Source organism: Aotus nancymaae, unplaced genomic scaffold, assembly GCF_030222135.1.
Source record: "Aotus nancymaae isolate 86718 unplaced genomic scaffold, 86718_ANA_hifiasm-v0.15.2.pri h1tg000022l_1, whole genome shotgun sequence".
Lineage (NCBI taxonomy): Eukaryota > Metazoa > Chordata > Mammalia > Primates > Aotidae > Aotus > Aotus nancymaae.
In genome coordinates this window covers 35,536,695-35,558,001 of record NW_026988435.1, presented here as the reverse complement: position 1 = coordinate 35,558,001, position 21,307 = coordinate 35,536,695, and the positions used below count along the sequence as shown (strand labels likewise).

The following is a 21,307-nucleotide window of genomic DNA, read 5'->3' as shown; positions in this document are numbered from 1 at the left end:
GCCTAAACTATCTGAAGCATTTTCTTCCAGTAAGAAGCTAATTAACATGAGCATGGTGTGCTAGGGTTAACAAAGTATTTTCATCAATATTAGAAAACTTGATCCTCATTAACAACTTGGTGTAATACTGAAGAATCAGACTCAGGGAACACAAACAGCCTTTTCCGCAATTCCCTACATTATTACTGCCTTGTGGAGGGAGGGGTAAGTTAACCAGGACTACTGACTCCAAAGCCTTTGCTTTTTGCTAGTGGCCGTAAGGACTAAAATTGGAAGTACATTTATGTAAATAGTTTATGCAACTATGCCAAGTAGACAGTGACTTGGGGGACATCCAGAGTGTAGTGGGAACAGAGGTAGGTCCTTACAGGTAGCTTTCTTCCCAGGTATGCCGCCAGGCTGTCTGTAGTGCAGCTGGCTGGTGCCCCCGCCAGCTTTCCCTCCTGACCTGGGGTGTTTTAGGTAGAGGCTGGCTTTCCGGGGCAGCTGAGGAAATCTGTCCTTATCAGCAAGAAGGGATGCTTCTCCCTCGCAAGGACGAATGATTCCTTGATCCAAGCAGCAGGGGCGCTTTCAGGCTTTCCAGGGGGCACTGCTGCTTCCTCAACCTTTTCCTTGCAGTGACAGCCTAAGTGATCTGGGGCCGTCCCCTGGGTCTCATTCCAGGAATACCAATGTGCAAAAGGACCCTGTGATGAGGGGCACCTCTATCCCCTGCCTTCTCCACTTCATGGAAAGGAGGCCCCCAGGAGCAGTGGTCATCAAAAGTAGAGCTGCTTATACACAAATATAATCAGTCCACTTACAAAAAAGAAAAAGGGTGTTGGTCTGGCACAGTCACTTTGGGAGGCCGAGGCGGGACGATCGCTTAAGGCTAGGAGTTCGAGACCGGCAACATAGCAAGACTGCTCCTCACCCCCTAGAAAATGTGAGGCTGCCAATACTGACAGCATGGGCACGCCTAGGAACTTGTTAGAAATGCAGATTCTAGGGCTAACCCGCTACCTACTGAACCAGAGTCTGTGAAAGTGGTTCTTAGACACTCAAGCTTGCAACCTGTACTCAGTGGCGCTGCCCCTCCCACGGAAAGGGGTGAATAATCCTTAGTAAAACAAACAAACAGGTCTGCAGCGTCAATTTCGTCAAACTAGAAAGCGTGACGCAGGCGCAGTGACCGCCCGCCGTCCCGCCTCCCCTCAGGCATTTGCCCCTTCTCGGCCTCCACCACTGCGGCCTGCTCTGCGCATGCGCAGGGGCTTTTTTTTTTATTTCCCATGGCGCTCTGGGGCGCGGGTGATTTGTAGGTAATGGCGGGAGCTCGGTCACTGAGGTGTCGCACAGGATGCGCTGGCGGCTGTGAGTACGGCGACGAGGGCAAGTGCAGCGACTCCTCGCTGTTGAGCAAGAGGCTCTCCGAAGACTCGAGCCGCCACCAGCTGCTGCAGAAGTGGACGAGCATGTGGCGCTCCACAAGCGAGGACGCGTCGGTGGCCGACACGGAGAAGGCGCGGCTCGAGGAGGCGGCGGCGGCGGCGGAGGAGAGGCCGCTGGTGTTCCTGTGCTCCGGCTGCCGGCGGCCGCTGGGCGACTCGCTGAGCTGGGTGACCAGCCAGGAGGACGCCAACTGCATCCTACTGCGCTGTCAGTTGGGTCGGGCCGTGCAGGGGTTGGGGGTTGGGGGTTGGGGGTTGGGGGTTGGGGGGTTGGGGTCTCCTTCTTCCGGCTCTGCCGCGCCTGGGCGGCCCCGGAGGAGAAGGAGGCTCCTTGGGGTTGCTCAGGGACTTTAAGAGCAAAAAGCCTGAGAGTGTGAGCTGTCGCAGGAGGAGGGGAGGAGGGTCACTCTTCCACTTTGGCACTCGGGGGACATGTTGTTTTCTGTGGTCCCCGATCCCAGAAGAGCAGCGGTTGAATCAGCATCATCGTCAGCATTACTAAGAAACAAAGGGCAACAAGGAATAACATTTTTTGAAAGATCGTAAGAAAAGAGAGAAACAAATGGCTAACTAGATTGTAAGCCCTTGAGGTGTAGCCGGTACTACGACTCCCCACAGGAATTAGCGGGCTGTTGGTGTATCGGCGATCCCTCTACAGCCTCAAGTGTTAGAGCCGCAGAGCTGACAACACAGTGCTGTGGGGGAAGAAAGGGACGGAAACGTGCAATGAAAGCACCAACAATCTCATCAAAATGAGCGAGGAAGGAGGATGTAGCAAAAGAGTTGAGAAGAAGACGGGAATTTAGTTTCTAATCCTGGTTCTAGCAGTTACCTCTGTTTTTCCACTGGTCTCTCATTTTGCTGTTTTTGCAATATTTAGGGATAAAGTGATTCACTTATATTTTTTCTGAATTGATGTGAAAATGGCTGTTACTTTTGGATTGTGGTTTTTCAAGATGAAGTTTTTCCTGTCTTTGAATACTGTAAATGTTTCGATGGCAGAAATTCACCACCGTCTTATCGATGTTTCTGGAACGTTTTCCTCGGTGTAATACTGAGAATAAAGGAGCACATGAGTGTCCACTAGTTAACTGAAAGTTGAGATTAACTCTTTACACCTATTAAAACCGAGCCATGCAGATTTTTGATCCAGTAGGGGAAGCTCTTTGTTCGGATGAATTTACCTGATTTACATCTTTTTAAGAAATAACATATTTGGTGTTACATCTTTCATTTTATTTGTTCTTTGTTTCCATCGTGTTTATCTTTTGCCATATGGGTTCTTTGTTTTGCTTTACATATAGAAAGGATATTATTTTTGTTATTTAATTTTTATATTAGTAGTTTTTAAATTTAAAATATAGTTTAAAAATAGCAAACATAGTTTAAAATTTAAAGAACTATACATTTTTGATTTATCAGATCAGAGGGGATTTAACACCTTCTTGCCCCCCCCCCCCCCGTAAAGACAAACAAATGAACTCGGATTCATTTCCATTCCTTCCTTACCCAATTTGATAGTTTCATTGTTTTCATTTTGTCAAAGTTTATATATTTACATTCTGTATATTTACATTGTGTTTTGTAGCCATAATACAGCCTTTCTATTTTAATAGGGTTATTTAATAGTTTTTTTTTTTTTTTTTTTTTTTTTAATAGACATGGTTATAGTGGATTAACAGCCCACTGTTGCCCTGGCTGGAGTACAGTGGCACAATCATAGCTTACTGTAACCTTGAACTCCTGAGCTCAAACTTGTCTTCCTCACTCAGCTTCCCAAGTAGCTTGGGACTACAGACACCAACACCTGGCTAATTTTAAAATTTTTTGTAGAGACAGAGTCTTGCTATGCTGCTCATGCTGATCTCAAACTGTTGGCCCCAAGCAATCCCCTGCTTTGGCCTCCTAAAGTGCTGAGATTCAGATGTGAGCTACAGTATCCGATCCTTTAATGTTTATATAAATTTATTTCCCAACTCCACTAGTCTTTAACATAAGAAAGCTTTTTAATAGCTTTTTCATTCCTGAGTTGTTTGACTAATCATCATTAGTGCCCCTCTCCCCCACATCTCCAAGAAAATTTCAAGTTGATGGGCTTGAAAATATTTTCCTGTTTTTAATATGTGAATGCTAGCTTGGCTACAGGTACAATTCTTGGTCATGCTATTTGCCTTTGACAGTGCTGAGCAGCTGGTGCAAAAGCCTGGAGACTAGAATATGGTCAAAGAATAAAGATTTAGGGAGGAATTAAGGGGCCAGAAACTTGAGGGCCTTGTAGTCTGTTCTGAAGAATAGTAATCTGTTCTAGTGAGTAAACCATGATGCTAGCTTAGGCAGGGGAGTAATATGACCCTGCTTTTTCTTTGGAGAAAGCATTGAAGGAGGAACAAGTATAGAAGTGGGGAGGTCAGTGAAGAGCCAGGGCAGGAGTCCAGGCAAGAGGTGGTGCTGGTGGTTTGGGGGCTGGAGTGAGATTTGGGAGGTAGAATTGTTGGGATGATCAGTGGAGTAGATACGGGAAGCAGGATGAGGAGATGAAGAATCAAGGAAGACACCCTGGTTTCTGATTTCAGCAAGCAAGTAGATGGAGGTGGAGTTTACCAAGTTGAGATAGACTGTAGGAGGAGGTGAAATTAAGAGTCAATTCTGGCCATTTTAGGTCCGATGTCCCTTCTTCATTTTTCTTTCATCCTCTACCCTGTCCTTTAGTGTGTCCTAGACCTGGATTCTTTGAGAATGTTTGCTGCTGCCTCTGGAGTCCAGCTGTGACCTCTGTCCAAGTTATTGTCCAAGTAAAAGATGTGTGGCTGGGATCCTGAGGCCCCTCTCAGTTACTTTTAGAGAAATGGGTCCTGTGTTGGAAATCTGGAGATAGATGTGTTGGCTGTTTGCATCTTCCTAGGTTTGGAACCCAATTTCACTATCAGGCAGATAATTCTTTGCAGTCTGTGATGTGAGATTCTCATGTTTCCAAGTTTACTGTTGAATGAATTTTTCTCTCTAGTTTTAGCCATTTTATTAATGTTATTGGTTTTCAGGGAAAGGAAAGAAATAACCTTTTAACATTTTTCTTTAATTTTTATTTAAAAATTTTTTTGTAGAGATAGGGTCTTGTGTTGTCCAGGCTGATCTCCAGTTCCTGGCCCCAAGCAATCCTCTCACCTTGGCCTCTCTAACCGTTGGGATGACGGGTGTGAGCCACTGCGCCTGGTTGGAAATAACTCTTATTCTGCCATCTTTTACCAGAAGACCCCTAGTACATTTAGTTTTGAACCACTCGTGTGTGTTTGATTTTGGGCTTATTTTTTGTCCTCCAAGTTCTAAAAAGATGGATTAGAAATTCTCTAACTCTTTGCATGTATGTTATAACAAACCACGTTAATAACTTATTACTTTCTCTGTAGGTGTTTCCTGTAATGTTTCTGTGGATAAGGAACAGAAGCTATCCAAACGTGAGAAGGAAAATGGTTGGTGAGTAAAGCTGTATTTATATGAATATGTTAGAGAATTTTTTTTTTAATTAAAATCTTTAAAAGGTCATTACTAGTAGTAAGATTACTTGGGATAAAAGTTTTCATGATAGTGAAAGTCAGTCATTCACATGTCTCAGTTCTTTTTTTTTCTTTTTCTATATCCCATTTCAAAAAGGAGTACATCAATTCTTGAGTGGTTGTGGTCACCTTTAGATACTGAAAAATTAGAGTTTCTGGTTTTATAAAAGTGTATTCTGACACTCCCTTTTTGGATCTTTGGGCTTGGTGCTGAAGAAAATTGAAAATAAAAATAGAAAAAGAAGGCCGGGCACGGTGGCTCATGCCTGTAATCCCAGCACTTTGGGAGGCTGAGGCGGGCAGATCACTGGAGGTCAGAAGTTCGAGACCAGCCTGACCAATGTGGCAAAACCCTGTCTGTACTAAAAATTCAAAAATTAGCCTGGTGTGGTGGTGCGTGCCTGTAATCCCAACTACTCTGGAGGCTGAGACAGGAGAGTTGCTTGAACCTGGGAGGTGGAGGTTGCAGTGAGCCAAGATTGTGTCACTGCACTCACATTAGGTACTATGATTTCAACTTATACATTTAGCGGGAGACAGAAACTTAGTAGCTCCTAAAACCCTTTTAATTTCTTAAGTGATGGGGTGATAATAGTATTTTTTGTTATCATGTTTGGTCTTAGACCCCAGTTCTGATGCAAAAGCTTCTAAGATGCTTAGAATCTCTGGAGTGATGATAATGTCCTCTTGAATCCTAATGAGGTGACTGTGGCTGGGGGCTCCTAGGTAGCTTCAGGATGGGGGGCCAGAAAGACCAAGGCATGATTAGAGGGTTGGAAGTTTCAGCTGTTACCCCAACCTCTTCTCTCACCTCCGTGGAGGGGAGAGGGGCTAGAGATGATGAGCAATGATTTAATCAATCATGCCTATGTAATAAAACCCATAGGTTTTAGAGAACTTCCAGGTTTGTGAATATGAGATGCCAGGAGGGTGGTGTACCTAGAAAGGGCCTGGAAGCTCTGCGTCCCCGCTTCTGCAATCTTTGTCCTATGTATCTCATCCATAAAAGTAAAAAGAAAAAACCGAAACCAGTACAGATAGTTTGTGGATGTGACAAACTGTAGTGCTGGCATGTGGGCCATACAAATTAAGAAAACCCAGCCTTAGATCATTTCTCATTTTGTAGTTGAGGAAAGTAAGGCCCAGGGAGGTTAGAACTTTGCTAAGGTCACAGGAATAATTAGCAGGAAGAGCTAGGACAATGCTTGTTATCCCTCCTGACTTCTTTCAAAGTGCTCTTTCTTCACTTCCCAGCTCTAGCCATTTTGATGTCACCTTCATCATTTTTGCCCTGTTTGTGTACCAGCTACCAGCTGTGCTATTATGTACTTAATGTTTTGAATTAAATCGACTTAAAATTTTTATTTAAATTTTAAAAGGATTCTTTTTACTATCATAAACATATAACTTGCCATAACTAGAAAGCAACTGAAAATAATTACAGTGAAAACAAATGTGATTACTTCTAGCTGAGATTTTATTGCCTGGCTGGTTCTTTGCCTGAAGTCTGTTCTCTTACTATTAAAAGATTTGCAACTGTGAGACAAGTGTCAAAGACAGTCTAGCACCAAACCAAGACTTTCTTCTTTATAATCAGGATTGATAGAGAATCCACTCTCTTTGACTCAGAGCTAGTAATACTGTTTGTTTGTGTCACCTAAACCCATCGATTATGCTGCCTTCAGTTGTCTTGGACTTCACTAGGGCTGTGTGCGCCACACTCCCATATTGCTTTGGGATGCTTGTGAATTTTTCCATAAGCCCATCCTGCGGAATACCTGCCTGAGCCATTCTGCTGATGGTCAGCAAGAGCACTGTGGGCTTTAGAAATATGTTGTGAAGGTAGCAGTGCTGTTTCCTCTGTTCAGTCTGATTCTGTCCTTTGTTGAGGATCTTACAATCAAATTATTCTTTGTCTAAAATTACCTTAAGATTGTTGCCGGCCGGGCGCGGTGGCTCAAGCCTGTAATCCCAGCACTTTGGGAGGCCTAGGCGGGTGGATCATGAGGTCAAGAGATCGAGACCATCCTGGTCAACACAGTGAAACCCCGTCTCTACTAATACAAAAAAAATTAGCTGGGCATGGTGGCGCGTGCCTGTAATCCCAGCTACTCAGGAGGCTGAGGCAGGAGAATTGCCTGAACCCAGGAGGCGGAGGTTGCAGTGAGCCGAGATCGCGCCATTGCACTCCAGCCTGGGTAACAAGAGCGAAACTCCATCTCAAAAAAAAAAAAAAAATGTTGGCACTGCTTTCTCAATGTTCTTGTTCAAGGAGAAGGGTGAATTCTGGCCAAATTCTTGCCAACTGAAAGCAGAAAGATACTGGCTTAATAGTAGCTATCATCTCTTCATTGCTCTATAAGATGATTCTAGAAGTATGAATGGGTTTGTTCCTATTTTTGGTGGTATTTAGGTTGATTTTGATAACTCAGGATAGAACAGTCTTATCCATGGCTCAGTCTATTTGGGGAATTCGAACCTCTGGTTTCTCTAAGTGTCCTTTCTTGGCTGATGACACTTACATTAGATATTAGTTTGTAATCTTGGTAATGGTGTGAGGCAGTCTTATAATGGTAATGAGGTTTGATATTTAGCATGGAGGTTTGCTGGTTAACTGTGAGTAATATAGGTGGGATTTACCAGCATGCTTTTATATTTCTTATGTAAAAACTTATACAAGCTGTCTGGGTATGGTGGCTCATGCCTATAATCTCAGCACTTTGGGAGGCCAAGGTGAAGGATTGCTTGGGGCTAGGAGTTCGAGACCAGCTTGGGCAACATAGTGAGACTTTATACTATAAAACTAAAAAAAGTATGGAAACTTATAAAAGGCCATGGACACTTAATATGTAATCAGTGGCATATTACTAGTTGATCACATAATCAGTGAGCATTCATGATGTAGTCAGGTGGTACTCCATTTTGTTCTTTGTTTCATATGTTGCTGTAATAAATAACAGTGTCTCAGTATCTGTAAGTAAACAATGATGTAGTTTAAAATAGCTCCGTTTTGCTTGATAGGAATGGATATTTAGTGATTACAAGTGTTTCACCTACTGAGTAGGAGTTATAATACTTTTACAATAACATTTAAATCTCCAGTTATCACTTTGCTATGTGTTGGAATGGTAATTTTAGTATATTTATAGAATGATAAATTTGGATGGGTCAGTTCAGCAAGGCATTTGAGAGACACTGGATTCTAAGCCAGATTTTAAGGAGACATGAATAGGCTTTAGGGGAGGGTATATTCAAGTGTGTGGAACCTGAGTTGAGAGAGAATGAGAATGAAGGAAAAATTACATGGGCTGTCATCTAACTTCAGAGAGTCTGTTTTTATTAAGCCAAACAGTATTACTTTCCACTAGAGCAGAGTTTAGTAAACTGTGACCCATGGACCGGGCACCCATTTGTGAATACGAGTTTATTGGAACACAGATTATTCAGTTACGTATTGTCTACAGGTGCTTCCGTTTTACAGTGGCAGAGGTGAGTAGTGACAGACACCATATGGCTGGCACACCTAAAATATTTATTCTCTGCTTTGTTACATTTAGTTACCAAAAAATTCCTTGTCCCTTGCCTAATGTGTTAATGCCCCTTGGTGGGCTTTTTGGACAACATGACATTAAAAGGACATGTATAATCTTTTTGTGTATTTCCAAATTTTAGATTATTTTTCTTTTACCAGATAGAGGAATTTATATTCTAGAAAAACACCACCTCTGTATCCTCTCTTGTCACTTTTTTCTATGTCCCTTGTTTGATACTTAAGACATCGTGGTCTAGAGATGACTGTCTTTATATTTTTATTGTAAATATCTTACTATCATTTTTTCCTTTCTATATGTATGACCTGGTATGGTCAGAATAGCATACTTTAGAGACTGAAGTGTTTATGGATTTCAACAATGAGATTTTTATTATAATGAGTTGCTATTTTGTTTCCTAAAGCAAGACATTCCTTTATTGCAGCATCCTTGAGACTTTGTACTGCACGGGGTGCTCACTCAACCTTGGCTATGTGTACAGATGCACACCCAAGAATCTTGATTACAAGAGAGACTTGTTTTGCCTCAGTGTTGAAGCTGTCGAAAGGTAAGTGTGTTATATAAATGCTTACCTCACAACTGGTGTTTCAGAAAGTTAAGTTTGCAGAGAAATTGGTACAGAAGCTTCAGAACTAAATCAATACTGTTTGGTTAAATATATTTTCAAGTAATGTTTTTTTTTTTTTTTTTGAGATGGAGTTTCACTCTTGTTACCCAGGCTGAAGTGTAATGGCGCGATCTCGGCTCACCGCAACCTCCGCCTCCTGGGTTCAGGCAATTCTCCTGCCTCAGCCTCCGGAGTAGCTGGGATTACAGGCACGCGCCACTATGCCCAGCTAATTTTTTGTATTTTTAGTAGAGATGGGGTTTCACCATGTTGACCAGGATGGTCTCAATCTCTTGACCTCGTGATCCACCCGCCTCAACCTCCCAAAGTGCTGGGATTACAGGCTTGAGCCACCACGCCCGGCCCTTCAAGTAATGATTTCTGACAAGCCAGTAATTTTTTTTTTTTTTTTTGCTTTGACCTGCTTCTTTATTTGGTATTGGAAAAGTCAGACACTCTAAATTGTAGGAGAAAACACTGTGAGAAATGTTTTTGGAGTAAAAGTTACTCAGTTTTTTAAAAAAATTGAGTGTAATTTAGTATGATATTTTTATCCAGCCCCAGCTTTTTATTTTTATTTATTTAAAAACATATTTTTTTAAGATATGGAGTCTTGCTCTGTCACCCAGGCTGGAGTGCAGTGCTGTAATCATAGCTTTCTACACCTTCGAACTCCTGGATTCCAGTGATCCTCCTGCCTCGGCCTCCTAAATAGCTAGGGCTACAGGCATATTGCTTGGGGTCTTGCTGTGTTGCCTAGGCTAGTTTCAGATTCCTAACCTCAGACGATCCTTCTGTCTCACCTCCTGCATAGCTGGGAATATGTGTCTGCCACCACACCCAGCTTATATTTTAACCTTGTACTGTACTTCAGTTATGTTTTAGGGTCCTCTGAAAAGCAAATTGTGTCAGAAGATAAAGAGCTTTTTAATCTTGAAAGCAGAGTTGAAATAGAAAAGTCTCTAAAACAGGTAATTTTATTCTGTACATTTTACATCTTTGTATGAACAATTTATCAGTGAAGAAGTGCTCCCCTACAAATGATAATTCTCATAATGTCATCTGTTTTGCTCACTGTAAGAGTGTGCTTATTTCATTTCAGTTCTTAGTAAAGTTGATCTTTGGGGAACTCAAATGAAGCTAAAGCTTTATCAACAAAATAATAAGGAAGTCATTTCATGTCAAAATCAAAACTATATATTCCAACACTGCTAAGCCAGAAATACATTTTTGATTCAAATCAATATTTTGTTTGATTCAATTCTTGTGGTATAAATAGCCTTACTGTTGGATGTTAACATTTTCTCTCCTCATTGCCAGATAGGTGAGATGGTGATGACTGTGTGGAAGAGATACAGATTATAGGTTGAGAGCTGCTGTTGATAGAATTATGTTTTATTTTAAAAAATTTAATTTATGCCTCTGAGTAGTTTTGTTAAACACTGAGTATCTACCATGCAATGCATGACATATTTATTCAAAATTGCATTAAGTATATATTTTAATTATATTTAACCATGTATAATTTGTAATGATATTGATGTGTGTGTTTATTTTTTCAATTCAATAGATGGAAGATGTCTTGCAAGCATTACAAATGAAGCTGTGGGAGGTTGAATCAAAATTGTCCTTTGCCACTTGTAAAAGCTGAACTCTAGTCTGTGTCCTCCATTCTGCCCCCACCCTTCCCTTTATTTGTTAAATGAAGCAACATAGTGAGATGTTGTCGCTACCAAAAAAAAGAAAAAAGAAAAAAATAGCCAGGCATGTGAAAGGCTGAGGTGGGAGGATCACTTGAGTTTGGGAGGTCAAGGCTGCAGTGAGCCTTGATCATGCCAGAGTGAGACGTTGTCTCAAAAAAAAAGAAAAAAACGACCCCAAAATTGTAGAATTACTTTTATAGCTATTGTTGAAAAACACGTGCTTTGAATGAAGAGACCTTCCAAACAGGCTTCCTGTAAGCAACATGGCTATTTATTCACCTGGGTGCAGGTGGGCTAAGGGCGAAAAAGGCATTAGCAAAGGGCAGTGGGCTAGGAGTTGGTTCTATAGGTTTGGGCAGTTTTTTGGGGGGTGGGGGTGTTACAGAGTAAGTTCAGTTACAGTGGTGGGGTTGAGTGAGAGGTAGTTACATTATCATAAGAACAGTTAAGATGTCAGGGTTGGGTGAGAGGTGTTTACATTAACATAAGAACAGTTAAGATGGCAGGGTTGGGTGAGGGGCTTGTCCGGGGGAACAGGGACAATGGCGAACGCAGGCAGAGGGTGGGAGACTTCAGCCAGGCAAGCAGGACTTCAGACTTTTCAGGCTCCAGGCTTGCATATAGAGACCTGACAGCTATATTTTATGGTAAAGAAGTGACTGTTTCTCAAAATCCCATTTTAAAGCCGTTTTATGGTACTTGTTGGAATTGGGACTTGGGAGTTTCGATTTTGATAAGAAACTTCGAGGATTTTCTGAACTTTTCTTCTCTGTATCACATTTATTATTCTTTATTTACTATTTTTAAAAACTTTATTTTATCTTTAACACTTGGGACAATATTTATTATAAATGATAAGAAAATCTTAGAGGTTTTTCTACCCACAGTGTCAGTGAATCTTCTCTGAAAATTAGTGCTTAAAGTTCCCTGAAGAAATTGGTCGTAATTATCCATCAGAACTATTTGAAAACTTGCACAAGAGCAGTCGCATCTACGTAGTAGAATTTTACTTTTTCCTTCTTATGTACTACTATATGCTTAGAAAACCTGGAGGAATGCTTATCAAAGAGGAGTAGTCATCTCTCATGGTGGGATTCTGGGGGAATTTTTGGCTTTTCTGTTTTCTATAATGTAACACTTTTATAGTGAGTATGTATTTTTATAATTGAAGAGAATAAAGATTAAAACAAAGTGCTTTAAGATTGATTTTTACAAACTGAATAGTGGTATTTAACTGAGATCAGAAATTCTGGTGCTGTGAAGTATCACTGAGCATGGCTGTGGAAGGTCTGCTCAGGAATATAAAGGTAACCCCAAATTTGCCCAGGCCCTTTGTTTCTGTGTGTGAGTGTGGTCACGGAACAGTACTCATTAAGTATGAGTAACTCATTCAGCTTCTGCTCAGAAGTTCCCTGATTATTTGTGAGAATACTAAAGTTATCAGAGCAAAAGGTCCCAAGTCACCTGGACTGGATCATGCACGCAAGATTCTTGTGTTCTTTTTGAGAGATTGTCGACAACCTCAAAGTTGAGTGAGCCATCTAGGTGTCTCCTCTCAGACTCCTCTCTCATCAACAGACTGGTGCTGTGGAAGCAAATGTCAACACCCACTGGTGAAGTCCCAGGTGTCTGTCGTCTTAGGTGCTTTGGTGGCACCTTGTGTGAAAATTGACTCCAAACAGATGAGAGAATATTTTAGTCACAAGGCTCGGCTAACTCTCTGGTTGTGCAGGTTACAGAATATTCCAGCAAGCATTTTCAGATTCCATTCCAAAGCCATAGGCAGTTTGGCTCCCTGATTCTTTATACCCTGTTCGTGCTAGGAAAGGAAGAGCCTGTACAATATTTGTAGCCAATTCACACATCTTGAAAACTCATTTCACCCATGAAAAGTAATTTCTAATATCCTGGTGCTAATTAAGATTCTGTTATGGATCAGAAGATAAACGTAGCTCATGCCTTACGGGCTGCCTCTAGAGTGGGCCTTTGATTACCTTTCCTTCCCTGCCCGTGTATTCCTGTTAGAGTTCTTCACATGAAGTTAACAAACCACCCCTGGGGTGCAGATAGAAGCCAGCACACATTTGTATCACATGGTCTCCACTGAAGCATCTAAAAGTCAATCCAGGAAACACGGAGTTTCGTAAGACAGTCTTCAGCTTTGGCCTCAACCTGTGGCATCCCTGAAGGAGCGGCCTTGCCATCACAGTGAGAGAGGGACCCTGAGGGGTCCAGGTGGGAGTGCTGCATCCTGTCTGTGCTGCACAGTGACACTTGCAGGAAAGGGGACTTCTGTTCTGGGCCACCCCCTCTTGGGCCACCTGTTTCCCTGAAGCCTGGTGGCCTGGCTTTTCTGGCTTTGTGTGAGATCTCATCAGAACATTGTGTGTGTGTTTGTGTGTGTGTGTGTGTGTGTGTGTGTGTAACTTTTCTCGTATATTCACCTGCTAAAACTTACTACTTGAGGCAACAAGTTTTTGTTTCTTATAATTGGAAAACCCAACGTGTGGTCGTTTCTGGTAAGTGAGCCCTGGGAAAGCATTGCCTGTACGCAGTGAGGGTCCACAAGCAGGAGACGGATGTCCCAGCCCACACCACACGGGACCCAACGGAGGCTTCAGACAGATCTCCCCAGAAATTACTCCTTCAACCATTCCCCTAAAGGGCATTCCCTAGTTCTTTAGAGAGAAGATATGGCAGAACCTGTTATGCGGCCTTTAAAGATTGTTGTAAATGGGTATGTGTAGCACACTGTCCATGGTTTTCATCCCAGAGTGTGGGTGCTGTCCTTGGCAAGTTCTCCAGGCATGCTCATACATTTCCAACCTAAAGAGTCCACTCTAGGCATTGTTCTGTGTAGCATCGCTGCCTGAATGGCATGTGTCCTACCTGGATGATTCCAGTCAAACGTGGGACATTTAAAATGGTCAAGACCAGGGTTGTGACCCCTTGCAGAATCAGGTCTAGGTTTTCAATAGGAACTGATTGAACCAAGGAGCCAGGAGCAAAGCTTCACCCAGCTTGTTTTTGAGGGACGGTCTTGGGGGTAACAACCAGAAGTCCAGGGTCAAAGTCCCAGTTTAACTGCTTTATTTAACCATGTGATCAGGGGCAAATCATGTAATAATTTTGTGTCTCTGTTTTTGCATCTGTAAAATGAAAGTATAATAACCTGCCTTCTATGGGTCAAAGACGATCAAATTAGGTAATGCATATGACAGTACTTTGAAAGCAGTAAAAAAATTGTAAACATAAAGGGTAAAGATTTAGCCTTAAATAGAATCAATCTGATTCAGCCTTCTAGCCAGTCTGTTCATAAGATTCTATGGACATAAAAGAATCTGAAATGCTGTATATATTTTTCTAAACTATATAACATTATTGGCTTTTTTCCCCCAGTTGTAAACATTGTACAAAATTTGAAAAACAGAAAAAAGCACAAAGAAGAAAATAAAACACATAATCTTACAATTAATAATTACATTTTGGGGCCACCGTGCCCGGCCAAATTGTGTTTTATTTAAGAAAATTTATGCCTCTAAATAGTTTTCCTTACAGTCATTTTTACATGCAAATTTGGGATCATACTGGTCACATTATTTTGACTTAAAATATTTCCTAAAAAGTATAATTAAATATTATTTTATAACCTGAGTTTTAATGATAACTAGGATGAGAACCATATTTAAAAGCTTGTTTAAATGTGATTATATGGTATGAAATTCACACTATTTAGTGGTTTATTTAACAACTGAAGTTTACTAACCAAATAAAAGGGCGTGAGAGAAATCTTAGCGACATCTTTTTCTAGCTCCCGTGGTGTGCAGGGGAGAGCCAATTAAATTTTCAGGAATTTTGTCAGCTGGTCATTAAACTGTTGGTAGCTTGAAATTGGCCATGATGGGGATATTTACACCTGAGAAATCAGCAAGTGCTGAAAACATGAGGACTTCCCCCACCCCAGCTAGGTTTCCAGCAGATTGCAGTATTCCTTCTATACTGTTTGATTAAAGTTGAAAAGAGGAAGTGATTTGTCTTTTCAACACCCAGAGGAACAAGTTCTAACATCTTTTCATTTAGTACATCTAAAATGAAACTCATCTTTTTTTTTTTTTTTAAAGTTAGCCATGTCTAGAAACATGATTTTACTTATTTTGAGACAGAATCTCACACCATCACTCAGGCTGGAGTGCAGTGGCATGATCTGGACTCATTGCAATCTCCTCCTGGGTTCAAGCGATTCTTGTGCCTCAGCCTCCCGAGTAGCTTGGACTACAGGCACGTGCCACCACTCCTGTCTAATCTTGTATTTTTATAATAGTAGAGACAGGGTTTCACCATGTTGGCCAGGCTGGTCTCAAACTCCTGGCCTCAAGGGATTCCCCGGCCTTGGTCTCCCAAAATGCTGGGATTATAGGCATGAGCCACCACTCCCAGCCTGAAACTCATTCTAAGACTTTAGGGATTACAGTCACATTCTTCACCTCTCCTGGAGAAAACCCAAAATACCTGAAACAAATGACTTAAAATTTTATATAAGTAGATGATGTTATGTACATCTATTTTGTTCTCCCCAAATAGGATAAATAACTGGGCAGTTGCTTGCCAGTGAACAACCAGAGGCAGTTTGTTGGCAATCACTTTTGAACTGGGGGAGAATAACTTATTTTTTAATTGAATCTGACATATTTTGGGTATTGATCATTATTTTACTTTTTATTTTTTGAGACAGTCTCTCTGTCGCCTAGGCTGGAGTGCAGTGGCACGATCGCAACTCACTGCAACCTCTGCCTCCAGGGTTTAAGCAATTCTGTGCCTCAGCCGCCCGAGTAGCTGAGATTACAGGTGCCCGCCACCATGTCCAGCTAATTTTGGTATTTTTAGTAGAGACGGGGTTTCACCATCCACCCGCCTCAGCCTCCCAAGCTGCTGGGATTACAGGCATGAGCCACCGCGCCGGCCAATCATTAATTTTTTTAGTGAGATCTGAGTTCTGTCTGTAGGCTAATTCATTCATTATTTAGGCAGCTAAGCATGAGTGCAGTCAAGACCAGTCTATATAGCTGTAGTTTCTTTGGGATGGTCACACCTGTTTAAATCCCAGTGATAAGCTCAAAGGTAGAGGGGGAGGGGAGGGTGGGATGAGGAATTGATGTGCTGGGACCCAGAGTTTTATTGGCCTAAATGTGATTTCAAATAGGACTGGCCTCATTTCATTCAAGTTGGCTCTGTCGACCTCTGCTAATTAGCTTAACAAAATTAAATGAACTCTATAACACGTTTTTTCCCTGAACAATTACCAGCATGGTTTTTAGTTATTCTCTATCTAATTTTAAGGCAGAGTTGGACAAGGTGACCCTTCAAGAGCTCGTCAGTCTTCTAACTCACATAACCCTGAAAGGAAATGAGAAATGTTCAAAGGAGGGACGTGAGACTCCATGAACTAACTGCATGGATTTGAGGAAATGGGATAATTTTGGCCTCTTCATGATGTCACTTTCATGTTTCTCTCCATTAACCGTTGTCCACCCTTATGAGGAGCTGCGGGCTTGTAATTTTGGAGGCTTCTTGAGAACAGTAGAAATTTTGAGAAAGTAAGGTGCATGTTGGATTGCATAACATTTTCCAAACCAAAAAGAAGAGCATGTAGCCATTTTGAAGAGAAGTCTTAGGAAGCTTTTTCCCAAAATGGGACAGCTGCTTTTTGACTGTAACAGCTGCTTCCCTGGGGATGGCTTTTCTTTTATATGACAGCACTTAATGATCATTTAGGAGGTGCCCAGCACTGTGCTTGGGACTTCGTATATGTTACTACTTCATTCTCACAGACCCTCTTCCATAGGCAGCCTCATACCCATTTTACATGGGCAGAAACTGAGACTCAGAGACGTTAAATGGCCTGAAGTCCCATATGGCTGATAAACAGACCCAGTGCTTTCCTTCTGTGCATGCCCACCTCCTTGCCTCGCTCTGAGCTTGTTGTTTTAGCAGTAAAACACATAAAGGTACATTGCGTCAGTTAATACAGCATTAGCAATCTCAGTGTCTAGAAGGGTTTAGAAGTCCTGAGCTGCTCTATTCTTTTTCTTCTATAAAACACAGTGAACTCAGCATGAGTTCCCTCCTCTGCACTACCTTGAGATTCTCTGGCTACCAAATCCCCCAGCCTCTCTTCTGCCCAGAGGAGCTGGCTGGCCTCTGTTTCAAGCTCTCACCTCTTCCTGTGTCTTCTGGGCTCTGTCTTGTGCCACCTCCTCTGAGTAATTTATTTTACTTTATAGCAGTTATCATGGTTGGACATTATATTTTACATTTGTTAGTTTAATGTCTGTCCTACCATTGGAATGTTAGCTCCATGAGGGCAGGGATTCTGTCCGCCTCACGGTGTGGGCCAAAAAGAATGCAGCCCCGTAATACATGCTTATTTCATCTTTAATGTAATAAATTCATGTTGCTGTATCGAGTTCCTGTTTAGTCACATCTTCATCCTCTGTCCACTCTGTTAGTTCTTTATCTTGACCTTCAAGCATACTCAAGTCTCACCTTGGTGACAAAGAGCCCTCCTGTGGCCCAGGCACCTCACTGAACTGCTGTCAGTGACTCTGCCCACTCAGGACTTCAACTCTGGCTCATTGGTTGTCTGCTCCAGGCATTTTGCTGAAACTACTCTCTTGAAGGCCGCAAGTGAGTTCCTGCCAAGTGTTACTGTCTGTCTGAAATCCCTGAAATTTCCAACAATTGTAAATTGTCCTCTCCTTTAATATTTTCTTCTTGACTGCCTGCATTTGTGAGTGACTCATGATGAAGTATGCAGAGGCTGGATGCCATGGGGCCTGAGGTTTGCGGTAAAATATGTCAGTAAAGTTAACCACACAGCAAAAGGGATATCGTGGTCCTCATATTAATCTCTGCTGATTATTTATGAGTGGGTATGGGCGGGGGTTCATTGCATCTGCACTTCTGTGTGTTGTGTGGTTTATTTTAGAAGGAGTCTCACTCTGTTACCCAGGCTAGAGTGCAGTGGTGCCATCTCAGCTCACTGCAACCTCCACCTCTGGGTTCAAGTGATTCTCCTGCCTCAGCCTCCCAAGTAGCTGGGATTACAAGCACGTGGCACCACACCTGGCTAATTTTTGTATTTTTAGTAGGTATGGGGTTTCCCCATGTTGGCCAGACTGGTCTCGAACTTCTGACCTCAGGTGATCCTCCTGCCTTGGCCTCTGAAAGTGCTGGGACTACAGGCGTGAGTCACTGTACCTGGCCTGTATAGGTTTGGAAATTTTTATGAAACCAAAAACAAGTGTGCTGTCCTCCTTGGGCACTGATAGCGTCCGACCTGCCTGGTGACCTCCTGACTCCTTGCTGCTGCTTCGCTGGGGTTCACCTTCTTCCTGCTTCCTGGGCTCTGCCCTTGCCCTCATTTCTCTCTCTGCAGTCTCTCTTAGATACCTCTGCCCTGTCAGGATTTCATTCCTGTGTCTGTAATTCCCACAGCTCTCAATTGTCTCCCCTGGGCCCTGGTCCTGAGTTTCTAATGATCTGCAGACACCCCCTGAAGATGCCCTGCATATTCTCTGTGTCTCACACCTGAGCCTTTTCTATATATACAGTTCTTACTTGTCCTTCAAGGTCCTGCTTGAGTGCCGCTTCCTCCAGGAAGCCCTTGCTGATTTCTCAGCCAAATGTCATTTCTCCCACTTCATTATTCCTAAATGACTTCGGCATGTCCTGATCTTATTACTTAGATTTTGTATTCTAGTTTTGTGGGAACTGATCCTGGAATACTAGGATCGTGTTTTCCATTGTTGTGTTTTCCATTGATCCAACAAGTTGTGGGACCTTGTACACTGGAGGCAATTCATACTTTGTAGACCAGTTATGATGGTAAATGGAAAAATCTAAAAAAAAAAAATAAGCTGAGAAAAATGGTTATACCAAAGCACTCCAAATTGCTATTAGTATTTCAGAATTGACATATAAGAATAAAAAGAAAGTACCCCAAAATGCAGTGGTGCTGTGGGGCCAGAATAAAATGTTAACCAGCTAAATAGGAACTCAGGGGAAATTTACCAAATTGAGCTCATTTACATCTGTAATTACCCATCTGTGATCATTCTGCTTGTCTTCTGTCTTTCTCCTCCCACACCAGGTTAAAAATACTTTGTATGAAAGATTTTCTTCCTAATCAAATACTATGAATTCTTGGGACTGGGGGTGGGGTGGGGTGGGGTGTGAACGCCACTCTGACCCTGGAGACAAGATGCTGGAGTGGGTCTCAGTCGCTCTGTCTGGGTGCCAGGGAGAAGCCAGGCAGATCAGCATTAAGCCACCTTCAGACATGCACATCCCAAGAGGATACTTGGAGGCAGTGGCATTGAAAACCACCTGCTGTTTCCAGTGATCAAAAGAGAAACCTACAGCTTTCATGAATGCAGAATCCCAAAGACACAGTAGGATGCCAGCCTGGAATGGCTGCTTCCTGCAGTGAGAAGGTCGAGTAGGCTAGGAAAGTGTCAGGGAGAGGGCTGTCTCCTCCCAGGACATTCTTTCTGGCCAGACACGGTGGCTCATGCCTGTAATCCCAGCACTTTGGGAGGCTGAGGGGGGTGGATCACGAGGTCAGGAGATTGAGACCACCCCTGCCAACATGGTGAAACCCCGTCTCTCCTAAAGATACAAAAATTAGCTGGGCATGGTGGTGTGCACCTGTAATACCAGCTACTCAGGAGGCTGAGGCAGAGAATTGCTTGAACCAGGGAGTCGAAAGTTGCAGTGAGCCGAGATTGCACCACTGCTCTCCAGCCTGGCAACAGAGTGAGACTCCATCTTAATAAAGGGTGGGGGGCACTTTTCCTTAGGGGAAAATGATGACCTTGAGTTTGAAGATGCCCAAGAAAAGTGGCTCCCAGACTTCTCAGTGCTTCGGTGTCAGCAAGAATTGTAACCCCTGGGAGGCCAAGGCGAGGCAGGGGATGCTGTCCAGAGGCCTGCGGTCCTGGAGTAAGGACGCCTGATAGAGCAGCCCTGGCCCACCCTTCCCTCAAGCCCCTGGCCGCTCTCGGGGGCATTGCCTGGGGCTTCTCAGAAATGCAGGCCCTGCCTGGGTGCAGTGGCTCACACCTGAAATCCTAGCACTTTGGAAGGCCGAGGCAGGAGGATCGCTTGAGTCTAGTAGTTCAAGACCAGCCTGGAAGACATAGTGAGACCCTGTCTCTACAAAAAAATAAAAAATAAAAAGATGAGCCAGGTGTGGTAGCATGCGCCTGTAGTCCCAGCTACCCAGGAGGCTGAAGTGAGAGGACTGCTTGAGCCTGGGAAGTTGAGGCTGCAGTTAGCCATCATCTTGCCACTACACTCCAACCTGGGCAACAGGCCTATCTCTAAGTAAGTAAGGAAATAAATAAATAAAACGTAGACCTTCGCTCCTCGTCCAGGCCTGCTGAACCAACCTATGCTGCTTCAACAAGATGCTACATGGCCCCCAGGCACGTTCAAGTGTGACACAAGCTGGCTTAAGGGACAGTTCCTCCCAGCTTTCTTGAATAAAATGGCTCTTTTATATTGGTGTGATTACTGATTTTGCTGAGTACCGTAGTCATTTTTTCAGAGTCACTGACATGCTGTGAAGTAGGTTAGTATGACTCTCAGGCTGTGAGTTGGACTTTTTTGTTTTGTTTTCTCAATCAGGCCACAAGGGGCCGCATTTCACCATGTAAATATTCATCATGACCAACCTGTTCACAGCCACAGTGGCAAACTCAGTAGCTGCAGGAGCCCACGTCCGACAGGAAGGTTGCCTCGTTGCAACCTGACTTTATCCCTTCACTCTTGTAACCAAGATTCTTAATTCAAATGAAATAATAGTCAAAGCACCCCTGCCCCCGGTGCAGCCCCCATCAGACTGCTAACAGCTTTTTCGGTATTCGTCTTTAAAATTGTTGACGCTTACACTCCCCCAGCATTTTCCCCAAGGCACTAGCATTCTACACTGGAAGTTAATTAAGTTTTCTCTTTCAGTCATTTTCTGTTTTCATGACTCAGATTTATTACTAAATCCCCTCCACCAATGCTTTCTGTGTCCTTAATGCTGTGTCTGCCAGCTCAGTTTGGAGTTGCCAGCTGAGAGGTGTCAGTCTTCCGGAATAAGTACAGTTCTGATCACCTTGCTAATGTGTCTGACTCACATGAGACTTTGCAGGAATCCTCTATCTGTAATCACGATATAGATTCTTTTGGAAACATTAAGAAACAGTGCTCTCTTGTTATGGGTCAAGGCCTCCAAAGCACATTATTCGGATGATAACATTGTCCAAAGCTTTAAAGTGAATTCAGGCAATTACATTTTATGCCAGACTTCCATTTGCTGAAACAGATTTAAAAAAATACTCATGCATTAAGTGGTTATACTCCACAGAATGTAGCAGAGGCAAAGTGGTAGTTCTGTGAGGTTCCAGCACACAGG

General features: G+C 42.8%; 1 protein-coding gene across 1 annotated transcript; it reads left to right on the top strand.

Moving 5' to 3' along the window:
* The first annotated feature begins 1,298 nt into the window (after window positions 1-1,298).
* On the top strand, window positions 1,299-12,037 carry MIS18A (MIS18 kinetochore protein A). The gene is made up of 5 exons (XM_021669464.2): window positions 1,299-1,641; window positions 4,838-4,904; window positions 8,960-9,082; window positions 10,017-10,113; window positions 10,713-12,037. The coding sequence occupies exons 1-5, from the start codon at window positions 1,308-1,310 to the stop codon at window positions 10,791-10,793; spliced, it is 702 nt and encodes a 233-aa protein (XP_021525139.2). The 5' UTR covers window positions 1,299-1,307; the 3' UTR covers window positions 10,794-12,037.
* The last annotated feature ends 9,270 nt before the right edge of the window (window positions 12,038-21,307 follow it).

Bases quoted from the DNA above. Each gene is read 5' to 3' on its own strand.
- MIS18A (XM_021669464.2), top strand. From the start codon at position 1,308: ATGGCGGGAGCTCGGTCACTGAGGTGTCGCACAGGATGCGCTGGCGGC. The intron at 9,083-10,016 runs GTAAGTGTGTTA...ACTGTACTTCAG, and splicing joins AGTGTTGAAGCTGTCGAAAG to TTATGTTTTAGGGTCCTCTG. The intron at 10,114-10,712 runs GTAATTTTATTC...TCAATTCAATAG, and splicing joins TAGAAAAGTCTCTAAAACAG to ATGGAAGATGTCTTGCAAGC.